Source organism: Corvus kubaryi, unplaced genomic scaffold (genome assembly GCF_017639235.1).
Source record: "Corvus kubaryi isolate FWS band 111438036 unplaced genomic scaffold, C.kubaryi_AGA036_p1.0 37398, whole genome shotgun sequence".
Classification (NCBI taxonomy): domain Eukaryota; kingdom Metazoa; phylum Chordata; class Aves; order Passeriformes; family Corvidae; genus Corvus; species Corvus kubaryi.
Window position 1 is genome coordinate 23,321,184 of NW_024581137.1, and position 17,507 is coordinate 23,338,690.

General features: G+C 36.2%; 1 protein-coding gene across 2 annotated transcripts in view; it reads right to left on the bottom strand.

Annotated features, from left to right (window-relative positions):
• The window catches only part of PLCL2 (phospholipase C like 2), a 100,710-nt gene that overhangs the window by 15,112 nt on the left and 68,091 nt on the right, over positions 1-17,507 (bottom strand). For both annotated transcript variants that reach the window (XM_042043431.1, XM_042043432.1), the window contains exon 5: positions 8,906-8,981. In XM_042043431.1, the coding sequence (XP_041899365.1) occupies positions 8,906-8,981 (76 nt within the window). Of the gene's footprint in view, positions 1-8,905; positions 8,982-17,507 lie in introns of those variants that run through there.

Genomic DNA, 17,507 nt, shown 5'->3' on the forward strand with positions numbered 1-17,507 from the left:
CACTTCTATTTTTAACCTAGTTTTGAAGCATATATTGAGAAGGAAAGTGTCCTTAGGTCACTGAGGTGCATGCAATTATAATTTTATATAAAATATATGTATCTTTGTTTGAACACCCTGATGATAATTACATGTTTATTAAAATCAAGATCTGAAAAGAAACTAACACAGAAAACTGGAGTACGTGCCTGTACAATATGAGTTCAGGAACTGTTGGGAGCTCTGAGGTTTGTTTGCTTTTGTAACAGTTCCTATCACAAAGCCCTGGCATACAACCTCAGTTTATAGCAAAAACATTCACACCTTTTCTTTAACTGAGAACCAAGAAACTAATTTTTCAAGGAATCCTTAGCAAAACACCAAGCACAACACTTGCTTTACTGTATTTCTAAAGCCAAATCTCTCCTTGACATGCTCATTTGTTTTCTTTGATGAAAGCTTTCTTGCCAAGAGATGATTTACAACCTAGCTGAGACATGACTACACAGCAGGTGGGCTCCTCCTGGTATAGGTTTTCTCTCTTAAAAAAGAGCTTTATCAGTGAAATAGCACAGTGATGAAACTCTGGCAATAAATGCATATACTGAGTAGGCCTAATGTGAAATGAGTAGCAAACAAAATTTGACTGTGTCTATATTAAATACACACTGGTAATACTCCAGGTATGAAGCACTTAAATTCAAGTCAAGTCAAATACAGTTTATTTCATTTCTGGTAGAGCGCTTTGATTTAAAAGCAAACAAAATACTTTTCAAATGAGTTATAAATACAAAATAAAACTAAATAAACATCAAATATTTTTAAATGGAAGGAAAATACCTCACAGCTTTTGATTAGATTACCAGACCTTGCCGGTCTACTACTATGTAGACTCATCTCAAACACTTTTAAAGATTCTGTGAATAATTTGCATACACAGATTTGTTCTTTACAAGAAAAAAAAATGCAAGAAATCAGTTTATATATTCAAATATTTCTTCCTACACTGTGTAGGTTAAATGGCAATAAAGGAAACGGAAGAATCCTAGGAAAGGATTTAAGCCGTAAGTATTTATTTCCACATATAAATATTTAATTTGCTTTACATTACTCTTGGCCACATCTTTGAAAGCTACAGCTCTAAGTTTTCACAGCATTAAATAGGTTTCTTAATATTCTTATTTTAGATTATATTCCTTAAACAGTCAGCTATTTCAGCCTCACAAAAATTTCCTCTTAAAATTAATTTTATCAGAAAAAGCAATTAGGAAAAGAGTCTGGCTATCAAATCATATCAACAATAAATCAAATCCATCACATTAGAGAAGCAACAGAAGTCACTATACTTGTAAATTCTCATATATTTTCCTTACAGTACACTCTTCACACAAAGATTTAAAATGAACCTTAATAAACTAATGCTTAAAGTACCTCTGTATTTTCTAAAAATCACTAATAACTGCAAAAATGGATTCTTAGCAGGAACAAAGATTGGATGCTGAAGTAGTTCCAAACACTTAGTTTCCACTGAAGACACTGAAAAAATTTGACTCCATAACTAGAGAATCAGAACTTCTTGCCAGATTCAGAGAGTATTTTGCTGCAGATTCAAGATGCTCAACGTACGAATTATTTGCATTCAATATATTTAGATTATTATTATTTGACAAAAGAATATATTACCTTAATTGGTTGCTCAGTATTTTTGAATTACTTCAACCTCTTTGACACTGTGCAGTAAGTGGAAATGTTCCTCAGGCACAGACAGACATGGATGTACTGCCTCTACTTAGGTGGCTGAAAACTATTTTGGTGCCTGCTGCCCTATTATTCTTGAAAAGTCGTAAAGACAAATTCCATGCTTCAGAGAACCTTCTTATTCCAACATTCCAAACAAGAATGGCATCACAGCATGCTGAGCACCATCCTTTTTGCATCCTTCCTTTTAAATTAGTGTTTAGTCTTCCAATCCAGACTCGCACAGTGCCATATGCAATCACAGTAATTCAGTTTTCAATATAAAAAACTTTCTTTAATGCTAGGGAGCCACTTAGGACTTAAGATGGTCACTAAATTCTTTAAGAAACACCATGAGAAGAGATTCAAAGTAGTTGTAGTACCAAGCTTACACTGCTATGAAGCTAAAAAGAGGACATGTGTAACATCTATGCTACAACTTGGTTACTTCCAAAGGTTAAGTAACCAGCTGCAGCCTTCCAAACACTTTCCAGAACAATCCTATGTAACCTTAACCTTCTAGATACCAAAGTGAACAAAAAGAATAACAACTGACAGAACTCAAAAAACCCACACCAACACTTTTTCTGTTCCTCCAAAATAACGCTCCTACAGAATTCACAGAGAACCAGACCTTCACATATTAAAACAGTTGTTCTGGAAAACTGACTCACGGTATTCCACCCTCACTGTACAGAAAACTACTCCACAAAGACATTCCTCTGTGAAGACAGACTATATTTCTGAATGGGGGTGAAGTTCAGCCAGACACTTCATGTATGAGAATGAATTAAGATTGTCAATAAAGGGCATAAACACAAAGGTACAAAGCAGAGGATTTCTTTCCACAGACTGCTGTTTCCATCTTTTATTTATTAGTCCTGATACTCAAGAGAGACCAACGAGATTTTATTGAAAAGTTTCTGATTTTATTGAATGTTAGAATGCAGACTTAATAAAGATATTGATTTATGGCACACTGTAATTTCTCCCAGTGTTCAGATCTGGCTGAGCCCACATTGTTTCACTGGCAATAGTAATGAATCTCTTACAACTCCACAGGAATCTAACTTCTTTCTTTTCTAGCATTACAATAACAGGAGGGGAAAAAAAAGACTTCATGTGAAGGGGGAAACTCAAGAGAGTAATGCAAAAGCCTGTGCTGGTCAAGTATTCGCCCCAGTACTAGTGAGTGAGATCATTAAGAAGTATGTGAGATGTCTCCTAGGAATCATCTACCCATTTGCAAAATATATCAGATCCACAAAAAAACCAATACCATCCAAGATATTACAGGGGGCTATGTATGAGAAGCAATACAGGAAAAATGTGATGTATGACTGGTGTGAAGAACCACGGTGAAAAAGATTTGAGCATAAAGAAAAATGACTCATTGCCTATTCACTACTACCTAAATTGATCTAAGTGCAATTCTTCACTTCTCCTCCTCCCCAGTAGAATGTGGTTTCAAGAATATTCAAGGCACAGGAGAGGAACAGGTTTACAGAGCCAGGGAGTACATGCCATGACAGTATCATCTGAGCTGCTGTGGAGCTATACCTGGAGGAAGGACAAATAGGAAGAAAAAATACCGAAAAAAAGGAGTAGACAGGACAAAGAGCAAACAAGAAATAACAGGTAAAAATGATGAACCAAATACAGAAAGCTTAGAAACATAAATAAAGGGATTAACTTGAATACACCCTTTATTTCCTTAACTATCAGTGAAAGCCTATTGTGCTAATAAACATTGAAAATGATGTTGTGAAAAGTGTGGAGAAATGAGTTAAAACAATTTGATAGCTGACTTATTAAGAAATGGGAACATGGAGAAAACAAGGAAAACAAGGTATTTCAGAAGCATGCAGACTGGCTGAGAGGGGTCTCCAAGTGCTGTTTTAGTCATAGCAGGTGATGTTGGAATTTAGTGAAGGTGATAAATATTATAGATTGCTTTCTTTTGACTTTGCTTTCTGTTGCGAATCTCATGAAAAATATAGTAATGAATCCAATTCTAGGATGTAACTTTAGGATCAGCATGTCCTACTGATGGGAGTCAAAAAAATTAAATATTCTCAGGTACAAAGTCCAACGAGAACAGATAAAGCAACATTCCTTCACTCCCTATTTACCAAACAATAGTTTAAATGCAATGGCTTCTAATCAAAAGTCAAGACTTGCTAATGAGAGGCAGTATTTCAGAAGACATGGATTAACAAGTTCTGCTGAACTCCACAGTACCCAAACCATAAAAACCATAAATTCTCTTTCAAGTCAGGGAAAACTGCAGAAATATTGGGAACCTAGTCATTGCCTTTCACAGTTTAAATAAAAACTCAATTGCCTGCCTATATACCAAGTCAAAAGTGCTCCTCAATAGTTGAGTATATAAATTTCTTTTGCTCTGTTAGTGGATTATCTAGTCTGTCAGAATATAACTTTTTCTTACATGCTTTATTTTGGTGAACCTGAGTCAAAAACCAACTTAGAATCCAAATAACCTGAACAAATTAAAAAAAAAAAACCACACAAAAAAACAAAAACAAAAACAAAAAAACCAAAAACCAAAACCAATAAAACCCCACCTCCAAACAGCTCAGTAGACATCATTTTGCTGGAAAGCTTAAATAGTAACAGTGGGGAAGCAAGTAAGAGCTACAACTATTTGAACAAAATTGATTTTATTCCTTTAATTTTCAACTACCAGAAGTATTTGAAGGGTTTGTATGGCCACCATCCTAGTATTTTTCTGCATGCAACTCAGATTAACTTTTTTCCAATACATATGGTGTACTGTGTTTAATGGCAACCAGAATGGCTGGATATTTCCTTTCTTGAAACTGTATCCTGTTTCTGATGCTGCTGAAGGGCTGCTTTGAAGTACATGTTAGAAAATATACTCATTTTATGTCATTCATTACTTGCATTATTAAATAAAGTCAGCCACTGTACAGATGGGATAAACAAGACAGACTCTGCTCCAACAACTCCGAATCAAAGCATGAGGAAGAGAACAGATGGATAAAGGAAGAGTGAGGCGTACAAGGAAGCAATGAAAAGCTATTTTGGTTAAGGTGGTAGGAGGACGTGTCAATCTAGCTATATTTGTGGGATACTTTTAAAAACAAACTCAAAGGAAGTAGCCTGGTGGATGTTTACAGAGAGCCTGTGGGACAACATGATAGAAAGCATGACGAGGGCTAGCAATCCATTAGGCACTGGAAACTCTTGCTACCAAATGAGCAAACACAAGAAAAGTGAAAGCAGCTCGGTCCTGACGCACAGTGAGGAAAAAAGTATAAAAATCCATCCAGGGACCGACATCATCAAAATGACAGCCAGGAAAATGACGTGTGTAAGGCAAAACTATGATGGCCAAATGCAAAGAAAGGATAGCGTAGCTGAGATTCCAGAAAATAAGAATCTGAACAAGAATTCTAGCTGCACAGATAACTAGGGAAGGTTATGCCTATAAAACCATATGGAAAGCAATATGTATGTTTTTTATGAATCTGAACTCTCTTGGTTTGAGCAAACAGTGCTGAAATACACATTTATGCATCGTATTACCAGGAAATTGACACTGCCAGAACTCTTTAAGATAACTTCATTTTCTGGATTAAAACAGAAACCTCAGAGATCATTCCTTGCATGTATTACCAAGGCTACCTTTTCCCTACACTCATTAATTAACCCTTACTGAAGTTATATTTCACAAGATTATCAAATCATAGAATGGTTTGGGGTTCCAAGCAACCTTAAAGATCATCTAGATCCAAGCCCTCTGCCACGGGCAGGAATACCTTCCACTAGACCAAGTTGCCCAAAAACCCTCCAGTCATACCTACATTTGATTAAGTTCAGTAATTCTTTGTCACCAGCAAGCTGTGTTTGGTAGTTTTTGCTCCCCATAATTTAATGAATATTTGGAACATTCTTCTGAGTTTCCACTGCTGAATGCCAAAATGAATTCCTAAGTTATGATTCTCCCTTCTAACCAGGGATGAGCTCAAGCAGTATTTGAATTATAAAGCAAAAAATGTAATGGAAGATTCAAAAGAGGAGTACAGGAATGACGTGATTTGGGTACAAAGGAGGCTATAAGTGGGGTAAGGTGATCTGGACATTCAAATTCTTTTCTCTAGCGAAGATAACGGAACATTTGAGGTCTCTAAGAGATTAAGGGAATTGACCAGATTATCTTCAAATTCCCTTTAGCACCTAGATTCTATTTTCTTGCAGCATCTGTAACTGGCTTAATAGCAATAAAATAAATGGCACTGCAGTCATCTTGAAGTTATATGGATTTTTTTCTTAATTCTGAAAAGAAGAAAAGTACAGTGGGAAGCAAAGCAATATCACGTTCCCATATCTTTTCAATATTCAAGTATCTAAAATGCTTTCAGTAACTACTTAGCTAAGAACTGAATGTGTTGAGCTGAATTAATATGCTGATATGAAGAAAACAGAGAGGTTTTTAATACGGTTTAATTCTAAAGAAGCAAAATGAGGAGAGATGTTCACAGTTAAATGCTCTCAGAGCATATTAATAGCAAAGAACCTGAATTCTGAAAATAGCCATCTCAGTAATTGTATCTTTGCTTACCCAATAGGCCATCAACCTAAGAAATATTACCGCATTTATTTTCAAATTAGGTCTGAATTTTATAGGAGGCCAAAAGTCTTATTATTAAACTTAAGAGAGAAAACAGTTTAACAGAGTGAATCCACTTTGTCTATTTAAAAAAATTCTCTTATAAGCCTGGTTATGAGAACAAAAATTTACTGCTTATTGGCAGCTTGTGTACTTGTTATTTTAGCAGCTTTTTCACTCTTTGAGCCACAGAACAAAAAAGCTCAGACAAAGGCACGCTTTTGCTTTCTCCTTATCAAGAAACTGCATAGGACAACGTATAATCTTTTACTCGTAATTAAAGAAAGTAGCATCTACTGAGATCATGAGATCAATCAGTCCTCAGATAATCTTCAAACTCCATTGATATTAAAAGGTAATTCAGTTCAGCTCATTCATCTTAAAAAATGCCTTGACCCTGCAGGGCTACAGCTGCCCTAAATAGCAGGATCTATTACATAATCCATACTTAGGCTTATGTCACCACGCTGGAGGGTTCTCATTTGAAGGAGACCAAAATCTCCACTCTTTAGCATGGGCTTTAAGTCTTCAGCATTCTTAAACAAAGGATTCCTGGACCCAACTGTTCCCCACATAAAATAAGGTGGTGAGACTCAAGAAAGTCAGACATATGGAAGCTTACAGGAATCCATATAAGCTAGTACAAAGCAATTTTTTCTGAAGAGCAACTATTCTAAAAAATACAAGAATTTGGGCAACTAGCTTTTGCCTTACCTCTAACCAAGGATCTAAGCTGCTTAAGACACTGGTGATACTAAAAAAAAAAAAAATGGCACACTATCACCACATAAATGGGAAATTATTTAAGAAACAAGAACACACATCTACCAGATAACATCCTTACAACAGCACAATATATTTTGTGTTTGCTCTTGTTGTGGTTTAACCCCAGCCAGCAACTAAGTACTGCACATTTGCTTACTCCTCCTGGGTGGGATGGGGGAGAGAACCGGAAGAACAAAAGTGAGAAAACTCGTGGGTTGAGAAAAAGACAGCTTAATGGGTAAAGCAAAAGCCGTGCCCACAAGCACAGCAAAACAAGGACTTCATTCTGTGTGAGAACTGCTCAGCAGTAACAAAAACATCTCTGCATTATCAGCCCTGTTTTTAAGCACAACTCTATAACACAGTCCCATACCAGCTACTAGGAAGAAAAATAACTATCCCAGCCAAAACCATCACAGTATTTTGGATAAATCTCTACATCTATCAATAAGATATGTGAAATAATATTCTGTCACTCATGGTATTTACGATTATTTATGTTTGACAGCTTGAAGTAAATAGGACAACTTAAAATTTTCAGGCATTTTGACAGTTCTGCGGCTTAACTAAAGTTCACAGAATCTGAAGTGTGTGCTGTAAATCAAGGGGAGATCTAGAAATTCAGAGTGGGTAAGCTTTCCCTGCTGCTGATCTGAGCTGGAAGCTACTGTTAATAGGGGAGAATTTGTAAATGAAGGCTGAGGGTGTAAGAGCTTTTTTTTGGGGGGGTGGGGGAGAATGGTGGGAGGGAGAGAACAAAACTAAGACACTGGAATTTGAAGGAGAGCAGAGAAGTGAATCAAAGAATGGAAGAAAATCATGGAAGATGACAGGAGCTGCAGGATGCTGAATATCAGGTAGATAAAAATTTATTTGTATATAAAAAGCTTTTATCCCAATTGAGTCATGCAAAACATGGTTGTAAATGCTTTGGCTGACTCTTTGGCAGCATTCCTGTTTCTGATGCAAAATGCGATGCACCACTTTGAGCAAATTTGTAACATTATTTATAAAACAGTTAAAAGATCAAAAGAAAACAAGCATGATTAAACATCAAGGTCAGACATGCTATCAAAACATGAAGGAAACCTTCAAAACTCAGTTGCGTCCAAATGAGAAAACTGTTACAAAATAACACATAAAAAAGGGTCAGTTTGTGAAGAGATTAAGAAGTAGTTTTACCATCTATTTAAAATGTGTATCAGACCCAGGAAAACTTTCAGAGAACCTGTGGGACCAACACAGAACCACCCAACAGGTCTAGAGAAACATGGGAATGAAATATCTGAACTACTGTCACGTAATTATCAGAAGGCAATGTTCTTCTGACAATTCAAGCTTCACCAAGGCTCTTGAAGACATTGGGCTACCACAACAAAAGAAAAAAAGTTCTCTCATAGAGAAAGAGGAGCTACGAGTAAATGGTTAAAACATTTCAGCATGAAGGAGGATCATTCTCTTTGCCTCCTGTAATCTTATGTTTTCATTTGTGACTATACTGACAAGCTACTCTCCATAAATAAAATACTTGCAATTTCCAAATTCAAGATGTAATTCTATGAATCTTTGATTTCTATGATTTGAAATGTCTTTCCACTCTTACTGGATGTGCCTAAATTAGTCATCTCTTTTTTTTGTATGAGGTTTTTTGTTGTTGTTTGGGTTTTGGGTTATTTTTTGCTACAGTTGAATATTGATTAAAAGTTTTGGAAAATAAAAAAAAATGCAATAAGTTCTGTATAATATTTTTCAAAAGCAACTTACACTTACCTGCTTTCTGACACTGTACTATCTTCTCATATAAGCTATCTGTATTTTCAACTAGAGTCTTGATGGTGTGAATCATCTGTAGAGAAAATAAATTAAAATATACAGAAATATCAGTAGAATTAAATTTTTACTTAAAATTTTTAATCTGTAAAAGATGCTTAAAATTGAACCTAAATCAATAAACTAATATTTATTATTAACATAATGAATACACTCATTTTCCTGGTCATAACAAGGCAGAGAAGTGCCCTAATGTAGCATAAAGACATAAAAAATACAATGATTTTGGGCTGGGATCTGTGAATACTGAAGCAAAATGTCTACTCCATAGTTCACTGCCTAGCAAAGCAACTGGAAGTGATACAACCAGGTAATTCACTTTTGGTGGCTTGGGTGAGATAACACGGATGCAATTTTTCCTCTTCCTCATTCATTCCAACATTCAGGATGACGACCACTCATTACCCAGTGCTTCCTTTTTCCTAGGCATCATTCCATTGCTTTTCCAGATCTTTTCCTCTACATCTTCCCTTTTATGGCTTGACCTGCACATACATATGAGACAATGCTCTATGGAGGAAAGCAATAGGCTGGTAGTGGAGGATAAGAAAAATAAATTATTCCTTTAGCTGATCTTTCTAAACAAAAAGCCTTTCAGGGAATCCCAGCTGAATGCAGTTAGTAAGATGGAACCGTGCAGGTTTTTCAGCCTAGGGTATGTTTTAAGAAGTAACAACTTTGTTTCACACTTTACCCACTGATGTCTCTGGTATCCACTCAAGCAGACAATTTTCTCTCCACTAAAACAATGACTAGATTTTGACATGTTACTTATGTGGGTGTTCATGTGGAGCTTGCTTTTTATTAGGAGACCACAATTTTCTTTTATGAGGAAGAACATTCCATGTTACAGGGAAAAAAACCCAAACCCCTCTAACACTCTTCCTCAAAGAAAAATTACCCTAAGAGGCATGGCTTCCTCACATGTATTAGAAAGAACCTTCTCCAGCTGAATGACATTGAGGCTGTTTTTCTGAACATTGCTCTAAGGAAGGCATAAATCAATTTTAAGAAGCAGGCAAGCAAGTCTCAGATTTTTGATTGTGACAAGTGTGCAAGCAAGTGAGGAGGAAAAATACCTGCATAGACAAACTACTCTACAGGCTTCTGTAACTGCCAGCTGCACAAAAATCTGGTTTAAACAAATGACAAAGCATTTAAAAAATTCTAGTTCTATTTTTATTATTTCGATTTGAACCAATAAAGACAATGATGCAAACCCTGAAATTTTTAGTTCATGCTACACATAAACAGCATGTGAATAAGCAACTTTAGAGTATGTGGAGGTCATCATACCAGATAATTTAATTTAATCCTCACATCCTGATTAATCTCTGTTTAAAGTATCTACTTAGCCTGATTTATATTATGTCAGTTGTTGGGGTTGTTTCAAATAAAAGTAAATTATAATATATGAAGTAAAAATAACTTGATCAGGTTGCTAAGCTGCAACTTTAGCTTACCCATTTTTAACTGGATTGTTCTTTGAACATAAATATCAATGTTCACTCAAGCAAAAACTACCTATAAATAGAACTATGCTGATTACTATTTAAGTGTAACAAATTGAAGACAATTTAAGTAAGAGAATACTTTATTTCACCCACAAAGGGAGCACTGCAAACTGACTATTCCTAGTCAATCAAGAAGAAAGCCCCATTTCACAGTGTTTCATTACTATTCAGTCTCTAAAACAGAATTCAGAAATTGAAATAAGATCACTGTAAATTTGCTTGACAGGCAAGGATTTACCTGTTTCAGTATGTATGTCATGTAACACATTTGTTTCTGCAATGACCTTAAATGGAGAGAACCAAAACACAGCTGATGTCTCTCACAAGTATATTTCCAATAGCTGATGCTCTTTTGCTAACTAGCTGAAAGGAAATGGTAAAGCAGGTTTTTCTACGTTGAAAATCACCTTGAAAAATGAAATGCTGAGCACATACAACTCTTGAGCTTTTTTGGAATGCTAATACACAATAATAAGGACTAGAGAGGGATTCTCTATCAATATGAGTCCTTACACCTGAGCACCCTTTTGACTGGAGCTCATAAAAAAAAGAGAACAGCTGTGCTGCCTGTTCAAGGTATTTGTTTTGAAGGAATTTTAAGAAATATTATAACTGCCCTACTCTGTTTTCCTGACCCCATGTGTATAATAATTTCTAAATCATCTCAGTTAGGTCCTATTATAGACACAGAACTTATCTATCTGTTCTGCTTCCTTCATATGCCCTGCATGAACATCAAATAATTTAGAAGCAGTGGAGAACAAGTCTCAGCTGATTAGAAAACTCACTCTGAGACACTGCACTGATTTTCAGAAACAAGAGAATTCTGAGATGAATAAAAATGCTTACATTACTGCTTTTTTGTTTACTTTCTGTATTGACAAAGCAAGAAAGTTTTACTAGATCTGCAGATGAAAGGAAAAGAAACTAATCACTGTATTAGTGTTCTTTCATCATGGCCAGGCTAACACTGAAGAATTTATAATAACATGCCAATTTCATATTTCACAGTTCCAGTATGGAAAGCTGCTAAATACCCCCAGATCAAAAGGAATGCCCTCTTTGCGACTTCTGAAGAAAAATGGCAATGCATTTCATGTGGCAGAATTTATTCTAATATCCAGTTTTATATTATCAAGACCAGTAACAGTTACTTTCATTACCTTTGGTCTCTAAAATACATACAAAGCTGTATTTAAGATTAACAGCATTGCAGAGCAAAACTGGCTGGAGCTAGCAATAATTCAGGGGTTGACTGCCACTACCATTCAATCAGAACTATGGAACACCCCAATTTTCAAATGTCCTTCCCCGAGAAAATAATGGACCAGTATGCTGTGTGCATGAGTAAGTGTCACCTTCTAGCTGTGCTTGATTAATAAAGTAATAGTATTAGTTCATTATAATTTTATTCTTACATTGCTCTTCATCACACAGTCACCTTTTAGTATGTATTCAGCTACTTGTTGAATTACTCTTATGGAGTGTTTGAACATATGAATTCTTTCTAGTGTTCAAGCCAAAATTATAACCTCATGACAACACTCATGCAGACATTCACAGAAACTGAAAGACTTTTGGTAGACGCAGCATATGGAACAACTATGTATAAATGGTTATATTTAAACAGAAAATTAGCCTAATCCAAATGATACTGGTATGTATATATATGATTGATATAAAAGTGAAATAGAAAATGATGAGTAAGCATGAGCTTCAGTGTGAAACACTATGTCTGCAGCAGAATAAGACATGGAAATCTCAAGGCAAATTCGTGGTGGAAATTGAGGAGAAAGACCAGGTAGAATCTGCTTAAACTAGTCTATATTGAACAAGTCAATCAATAAGCAGGTATTTTCTAACCACATCCAACTTCTAGAATATTATCAGTGACAAATCTGGAAAGAGAAATGGAAACAAATGTAATGGGGAACAAAGAACCAGCTACCAGCTGATCATTAAAAATCTATTGCAAATTAGCCATGCATATTCTAAGAAAAGAACACGTTACATGAAGTTTAGTAAGGTATATTTTCTAGCAAGCCTTTTACAATACTGATTCACATTTCTAACCTATGTTGCTTTTTCTCTGGAGGCAAAGACTCAAAATATCCAAAAATGTATTTTAAATACAGAACTTATACAATGCTGGAATTGCTTCAACTCTCCTTCAATTCCCACCCCACCACCAGACCCCAATCTTAGCATGACCAGAGAACTTCTCAGGTACTCATTACATACTGGACTGTCCTACTTTTTTGCTGGTCAGTGGAAAATGGGAAATGCAGAACAGTATGCTCTATGTGCCTTGAAGTCATCACATTTTTGAAGAGGCCATGCTGACATTTTGATCTATTTGTCATAATCTTCAAATTCTGTTGGTTAAATCATGCAAGCATTTTACCTAGTTATTCTAACAAATGGACAAATGTCAAGAAAGATATTTTAAAAATTAAATTATTATTAAGGGGGCTCAGAAATAAACACTAAATGATTAGTCCAGAATTCTCAATGAGGACTGGAGATCTGTATTATTATATATTGTTCCTACCTTAAAAAGCCAATGATGATTGTTAGAAATCCCAATTACTGCTTCAAACTGATGGAACTGCATTGTTAACAGTTCATCACTTACGTGACGCTGTCCTCACAAATCAAATGAAAAACTCATATACTGAAAAAAATAAATATTCTGACTCTCAGCAAAACAGAACTCTATCATTAAGACAGTTATGGAAGATTAAATATATACATCTAGACTACCCTTCAGGATAACTTTCTTATGTTTCAAAGTTTGTTGTCTGATCTGTTGTTTTATTAAACAGTTAAGTGCTATGAACTAACACCATGTAGATCAATGCAAGTGCTCACTTGTATTTACACATGCATGTATTTGAGACCATTAATTTAATTTCAGCTGATTGTGAAGTGAAGATCTATTTCTACTAGGCTCAGACAGGTCTTCTGGCAGAAGACAAAACATTCTGTTTATGCCCCCATGTTGGGGAAAATACGTAACTGAACTCAGCTCTAAGTATTTTAAACATCACATTTAACACAGATCTTGGGAAAGAATTCTTTCCAAAACCCCAGGATTTATTCAATCCTCTGCATGTGGAACTGTTTGGTAGCACACAAGGAGACATCAGCTGCATTTTCAAATGGAAAAACCAGCTTATGATAAACTGTGTCTGGCTGATGAAACTCAGTGAGAGAAAACACCTTCACTGACAGAATTGCAACACCAAGGATGAACATTATTTTTAGCAAGAAAAGCACACCACACATTTAGATTTTGAAATCTGTGAATGTGTTGCCAATACTGTTAGACCTACATTCCAACAGCAAAACTGGAACCATACTTACAGTAGGTATAAATCAAATCTTCATTAAAATGGTGCTCACATTCTACTTTCATCCAAACCTCTGCATATGACATATATTTCTGAAACCAAAAACTACACCATTTCTTATAAATGTTTGTATCTTTAGTATTCAGAAGTCAAACTGAAGCTCTTAACAGCAGTAATAATAATGTAATTTGCATTTTTCCAGACATTTTATTAAGCCCAGGATGGTACAAGCAGCACCAATAGCAAACAGCACTTCACAAAAATAGGAAACCAAACACGTGGCACCCTAAACTGCTAATAGCATCTGCACCACTTCAAAAGATATGTTACACAGCAAGGATCAGAAGTTGCTACCATTGCCCCAAGCAGTAACAGTAAGGAAAGGAACTCTGGCAGGCACACCTTATCCCTTTGCCCTCATGAACCATTAAAGGTACCGGTAACTCAAACAAAACATGGTCAGCGGTAATTGAGTATATGTATAAATTGTATCCAAGCAGTCCAGTATTCAGTATCAATGCACCAGAAGGCATCTTTGTTGTGACACTGGAACAAGCAGAAGAACTGCTCTTAGTCCTTTCAATGATAACTGCCATGGTCAGCTTGCTCTGTAGCTGCATAAGGAGTTGTTTTAAGCTATATGTGCTGCCTTTTATTTTCCACTGGAGAAGAATGGTGTTATAGCAAATAAGAAAGGAAATTACTGTAAAATCAGATTGCAAACTCATATTAAACCTCACAACTCAAATGAATTGTTCTAACAGTATGGACACCACACTGAAAGAATTCTGAAACATCCAGCTTCTAACAGGACCACCATAAACAACAGAAGGTGACTTTTACCAAGAAAAAACCATTCACTGCTTTCCTCTGCTCTGCCAAGACTGTCACCTCATTGTAGAAGGCTACAGGTCAGCTAAGCCTGATTTCCCTTTTGTAAAGCCATGCTGAGTTTTTCCAATCTCCTTCTTGTGAGGCCGCAGCTGAAGCATTCATACCAGTTTGGGGTTTTACAGTACAATATATGGACTACTGTCCAGCAAAAAATCACAGAGATTCAAGGAACTGGAGCATCTTTTACATGAGGAGAGGCTGAGAGGGCTGAGACTGGTCAGCCTGGAGAAGAGAAGGCTCAGGGGGAATCTTGGGTAGTCAAACACTGGAAGAGGTTTCCCAGAGAGATTGTGGAGTCTCCACCCTTGGTGATGTTCAACAGCCAACTGGACACAGTCCTGGGCAATCTGCTCTGTCTGATGCTGCTTTGAGCAGCATAATTTGGGATTAGATGATCTCCAGACGTGCCTTCCAACCTAAATATCTCTACGTAAGAAAAGATTTTAGTAAAGTTGATCTTACCAGTCAAAAGAACTGAGTTTTCTGGCTCAAGACAACAATCAATAATAACTTCATTATAGATAAAAATCAAGTGCAGTTTTGCACAGAAAGTTCAAAGCTCTATAAACAAAAGCTGATCTTCCTCATACCCAAATACAGTCCACAGCACCAAGGTAAGAAAATAAAGCTGCTAATTGCTCCTTCTCTACACACAAAGGACTCTTCACATCAAACCAAATTTCCTTCAAAGCAGTGAGGTTTTTAGCAAATGTATTGTCTAAATTAGAAAATATTTCTTCAACTATACAAGAAGATAAGTTTAGCACAGAGTCACTGAGGTTAGAAGGGACTTCAGGAGGTCATGTGGTCCAAACCCCCTTGCTCATGCAGGGCCCCCTACCACAGCTGGCTGCCCAGGGCCATGTCCAGATGGCTTTTGAGTATCTCCAAGGCTGGAGATTGCACAACCTCTCTGGGCAACCTGTTCCCATGTCCAGTCACCCGCACAGCCAAAAAGTGCCACCTGATGTTCTGACAGAGCCTCCTGTTTTTCATTTCATGCCTTTTCTCCTATCACTGGGCACCCATGAAAATAGCCCATCTCTGGCCTCTCTGCACCCTCTCCTCAGGCATTTGGATACACTGATGAGATCCCCCTCAGCCTTCTTTTCTCCAGACTCAACTGTCCCAGCTCCCTCAGCCTTTCTGTGTAGGAGAGATGCTCCCTCACCTTTGTGGCCCTTTGTCTGACTTTTCAGCATGTCCATGCCTCCCTTGAGCTGGGGAACCCAGGACCAGACACAGCACTGCAGGTGTGGCCTCACCGGAGCTGCATAGAAGGAAAGGATCACCTCCTTCGAGTGTAACATATGTTATGATATAATCAAGTATTATGTTTCTTTTCAGACTTTAAACCACTGTCCTATTCAAAAAAAAATGCAGATGAAATTTCCATTATGTTTACTGAATTCACTGACATATTATGATAAAAATGTAATGCTGTACCTGACACTGGCAGTTTATCCATTTAAATGGAAAAAACATAGGAACAGACTCCTGCTTTAGCTTTTTCAGCCAACCTTTCCTCTCTCATCTCTTTTTGAAATGTTTTATATTCTAGAAAACACATACATGGAAAAGGGTTTTTTGTCTTCAGAAAGAAGAAAGCCAAGATTATGCCATAATACATTGCAGGATCAAAAGATATGAAATCCACTTACCAAAACTAATTCTTGTAGGCCTGAGAAAAAATAGGACATAATCTGTTCTTAATTCTGCAGTGTCCCAAAATGAATTAATTTTCCCCTAGTTTAAGAAAATCTACCAAAGGAACAAATGGTCCACAAGTCCTCCATTAAAAAGTCTTCTATTCGTTCTTAATTCCTCATGAGCCAAGTATATGAGAAAGACTAGGTTGAAGACAGAGCAAATATAATAATCAGCAGCTCTCTTCCAAACTATGCACCCAAAGACAATAAACGTTTTTAAATCCAACAGTCACTTCTCTTCACTTTCCTGATAATCTGGTTGTTGTAGCAAAATTATTTTCATAATTTTAAAACTAAAGCTGATAGAATGAAAAGCTATGTGATAAGTGGACAATAATTAAGGACACATATATCAAATGAAAATATCCTCTACCTGTATAGGAAGCAAAAATCTACCATCTGTGTGAAAAAATTAATAGGTAGCATTATTTCTGAAACAAGAACTGTCAGTAGCAGTTCTAATAATCACAATTTTTTTCACACAGATGGAATCAAAAAGACAAACAGAAAATTTAAAATTTATTGGGAAAGAGAACTACTATTGGAAATATGGAATACATATGAGAATCTGCTATGCATCTAACCTATTTTTATGCTCTTCCATAAACATTTCATTGGACTACATTAAAACAGGACAGAAAGCTACATGAACTCCTTGTCCTAAGTAGCCATATTATTTTATGCTCTTATGAATACTGTGAGTCAGCCATTAGACATAATGGGACAAGTGAGAGGATACAAAAAGCTTCACCGTTCATGATCTCATCAAGAAATGCAGAAATCTTGACTTCACAGAAGCATTAAATTGTCATTATCAGAGCTTTTCAATCAATGCAAAACAGCTCATACTTTACAACATTTGGCATCGGAGTCTTGAGTATCCAAAATTAGACGTTTGCTTTGTGGACTGAAAAAGCCTAGCATAAGCTAAGGTTATCATCTGCAGCTCTGTTTTTGGAAGCATAATTACAACCTTCATGCTGTTATAAAACAGGAAAATAAAAACCAATAATAAGCAGCACAACTCTTTCTGAAGAAAATGTCCAAGCTATTCACTATATTTTCCATGAAT